Below are 3,819 nucleotides of genomic sequence, written 5' to 3'. Positions count from 1 at the left end.
ATAACTAGATCGAACCAAATTTTACAAATAAGCAATTAACTGATAAACTAAAAATATACGTATTTATTATTTGACTAAATTAAAGAAGGATGTAAAACTAATATCCAGATATTAATATAAAAAGTTCTAAATTATTATTATTGTATTAGTATTATCATCCTTTTTTTTCAAATAACTTTAGTGTAATAACGATATTATTAATCATACACTAATGTGAAATGTGTGTTACGTACATAAGTAGTATCGATAAATCTGCTAATGAAAAGCGAAACAAAGAATCAGCAAGGGCACCATGATAACACAAATGGTGTAAATCATTGTTCTCGGTTCACAAACAGACACACCAATATATTCTTCATTCCATTGCGAATCATTTCCACTTAATGGTAATTCTAATACTGTTCTTTCATTACTGAATATTTTAAACGGTAATGAGCACTCCTTTGTGCTATTTTTACATGCGTGCACGGGATTTGAGGTATTGTAAACAGTCTTTAAAAGGTCAAATTTCACTCTTACGTAATTAGGTTGAATTTCATTTTCCGAATTAAAGACAAAGAAGTAATATCCATTTAGAGGTACTCTACAATCAAATAATATAAAATATATTATAAAAATACGTATGTATATTATAAAATATAATAAATATATGTATATTATAAAAATATTTATGTGTGTACAATTAACATAAAACAGTTGTATGTACATTTTAAAAAAAGTATTTATTTAAATTGAATTACTCTCTCTTTCTCTCTCTCTCTCTGAAAAACTCATAAAACTTTAATTAAGGCCAATAATTAGAAATAATTAATAAAAGTGAATTAATAATCAAATAAATCCATTCTTATTTTTAAACAGACAATTAACGCAAGCAATAACTTTTCCACTTACCTATATGTCACCGTATTGGCGAAGGAAGCCGTAGAATGATCACTTTCGTGTTTGGGTGTACAAAACCGATGTGGTGTTAAAGGTAAATTCAGGATAAGACCTTTGCATTCCAATAGCCGTTCTTCAGAACTGCTAAACGAGCTCCAAAACTCGGAATTACTTCTATCGTTTAAAGTTGTTTCGTTTACGGTACCTCGATCTTCCGCAATACCATCTGGATGCAACATATCCTGAAAGAAAATTGACATACTTTAATGTTTTTTATGTTGCCTCAATTTAACATGGCAATCAAATATATTTTACTGTAAGCTTATCAGACTTAAAAATAAATTTTGAATGACAAATAAGCGAGAATCATATTTGCACTTTGGAAGAAAATATTACTTCATAATATCTATAGAGATAATCATAGATAAGATTGATCAAATATCATTATGTGATTTATACTGTATCTCATTACAAACACAATTTCGCAAATATATGACGGAAAAACAAATTTTTTAAACTTGTATGGATTTATGATCAGTAAATAAAGAAAATACTATTATTACTTAATTTTTTCTTGCTCCTGGTGTATAAAAATCACCTTGTTTTAACAATAAATATATGTATATTAAAATCTTACAAAATTTTAATAAACATTTGTTTGAATAATACCAGCTGAACATTTACTTACAATAAATGAATATTTATAATACTCCATAAAAAGTGATACTTAAATCAAATAAATGATTCTTAATTGTAACAAATAAATATATTTACACATACACATTTAGTAAAAATATTTAGTTATATAGTACTATTCAAATAAAAATTTATTAAAATTTGTTGTTATAGAAATGCCTATATAAATTATTCTAGAGAGTAATATAATAATTAATTTATTACATTTTCATTAATAAAACACAAGGAGTACGGAATAAAAATTTTACCTCTTCTATCGCTGCGTCGCCATCTTCATCTTCCTCTGTTAATTCTTGATAAAGTGGCGATGAAAGCACTAAGTCTCTTCTCCTTCGCCGTTTAGCTTCTCTCGATAATTTCTTATCATTCATCGTGTCGTTCACCAATTGTTTTAACGCAGCACCTTTGGCGCCGGTTTGCATGTCAATCGTATCCATTAATTTATGCAATATCTGTTTCCCGCGATCACCTAACGAATTGATTTTTCGCAAAACATCTTGAAACACTTCCTCAGAGTTTGTCTGCAGTTTGGCTTTTGAATCTTCTTGCTCCTTCATGATTTCTTGTGCCGATTCCATTTGCTTGCTGATAGGTATTGTGGAATTTGGACGCAGATTAGGCGAAAACGTGGAATTCTGTTCGCTCTCAGATTTATTGTAGTTGTACTGCTCTTTTTGAAAAGAAACTGGTATTTTTGAAGGTAACGGTGTGAATCTGAAACAATTGAATACACAATTTTCAATTATAAAGAGAAAAATTAAATAAAGAAAATTGATTGCAATCTCTGTAGAATCAAGTTTAATTAATAATATATTTAATATTAATCTTTCAACTTTTTTAATAAAAGTGAAAAAAGGATTAAAATATTTATTAAGATATAATTACAAAGATTTTTTTTAGTTTGCAGTAAGAAAAATAACGCACTTTGTACCATTTTCTGATATATTTTTTTTATTATCAAATCTGTTCATTGATTCTTTCTGAAGTTGGTCTTGTAAATTTCTAGGATGAGTTGTCTCATTTGTTACTGGTTTATCCACATTGATGATATCCCTAAAGACTGCTTCATAATGATGATGCAGATTTTTTTTCTGCTTTTTCTTTGTATGATCGGTCTTGGCCAAAAGCTGAGTAAGAATATTTCGCATCGTTTCAGGGTCCAACTCGTGACTGCTTTGATGTTTAGATGAGTTAGAAATATTCAAACGAAGAGTTTTATCTTCATGATGAAAATGTATGTTCTGGTCTGCTCGTCTCATTTTGTCAGGTACATTGCTGAGACGCACTCCCTGTAACAAAAAAGTATAGCTTAAATAAAAGTGTTATATATTATGTTATATAATATAATATCTTTGAAAAGAAAAATTTATCTTTGAGAGAAAGAATACCTCCGTAGTGCTCTTTACATCAAGAAGACCATCTTCCTTAGCGATTTCAACGAGTTCCTCGAGTTCCTCGCTGCTGTCATCTCCGATAAAAGCGCACTCATGAAGATTTTTGAAGCCACGGATTATTGTTAAAGAAGCACCTGGCCATCTAAAAACAGTGAAGCATTCATGTCTTAATAATACAATAGAGAGAATAATGTAAATAATTAAATTACTGTTATATTTATTACAAGATAACGAGCCCCCATTTTTATAATTCTACCTTACACAAGTTGAAACAGTAACACTACTGCCATGCAAAAGATAGAATCCCCAATACTCCTTCATGTCATCTTCCATAACGAGGTGTCTTGTCATCGAGACGGGCATCGTTTCCTTTTCAACCACTGGCTCGTTACTCATGAGATACGCGTTGAACGTGGCATTAACTTTGATCACTTGGCTCTACAGACAACAATTGACACAATCGACTTCATCAGTTTTAGCTTCTTGAAAAAAAAGGGAAAAGAAAAAAAGAACAAGTACAATTTACTGTAGCAAAAAATTACTTGTAATAATGAAGACTCTCGTTTAGACCCAGTTTCACAACCCGAGAATTCGAGAATTGGAAAAACCTGAGGAATAAATTAAACCTCAGTTAAGAATTAACCGTGAGTTGTGAAATTGGGCCTTAGTCGCCAAATGTCGCACTTATATGTGAATCTTTATAAATTGTATTGTTACAGAAAAAAAGTTATATGTATACGTATTTCTTTTAATTGTAATAATGACAAAACGTACAATGATTTAGGGTAAATTGAATGATAAAGATTCTCTCTCTCTCTCTCTCTCTCTCTCTCTCTCTCTCTCTCTCTCT

General features: G+C 30.0%; 1 protein-coding gene across 1 annotated transcript in view; it reads right to left on the bottom strand.

Moving 5' to 3' along the window:
• Positions 1 to 227: 227 nt before the first annotated feature.
• Positions 228 to 3,819, bottom strand: part of LOC108775315 (uncharacterized) — a 10,346-nt gene continuing 6,754 nt past the window's right edge. Inside the window, exons 10-15 of the mRNA XM_018541643.1 lie at positions 3,226 to 3,407; positions 2,964 to 3,111; positions 2,500 to 2,864; positions 1,824 to 2,289; positions 892 to 1,121; positions 228 to 583 (exon numbers count right to left, since the gene is read on the bottom strand). Coding sequence (XP_018397145.1) covers positions 256 to 583; positions 892 to 1,121; positions 1,824 to 2,289; positions 2,500 to 2,864; positions 2,964 to 3,111; positions 3,226 to 3,407 — 1,719 coding nt within the window. The 3' untranslated portion in view covers positions 228 to 255. The remainder of the gene's footprint in view (positions 584 to 891; positions 1,122 to 1,823; positions 2,290 to 2,499; positions 2,865 to 2,963; positions 3,112 to 3,225; positions 3,408 to 3,819) is intronic.

This window comes from Cyphomyrmex costatus, unplaced genomic scaffold (assembly GCF_001594065.2).
Source record: "Cyphomyrmex costatus isolate MS0001 unplaced genomic scaffold, Ccosl1.0 scaffold297, whole genome shotgun sequence".
Lineage (NCBI taxonomy): Eukaryota > Metazoa > Arthropoda > Insecta > Hymenoptera > Formicidae > Cyphomyrmex > Cyphomyrmex costatus.
This window is presented reverse-complemented; position numbering and strand designations above follow the sequence as displayed.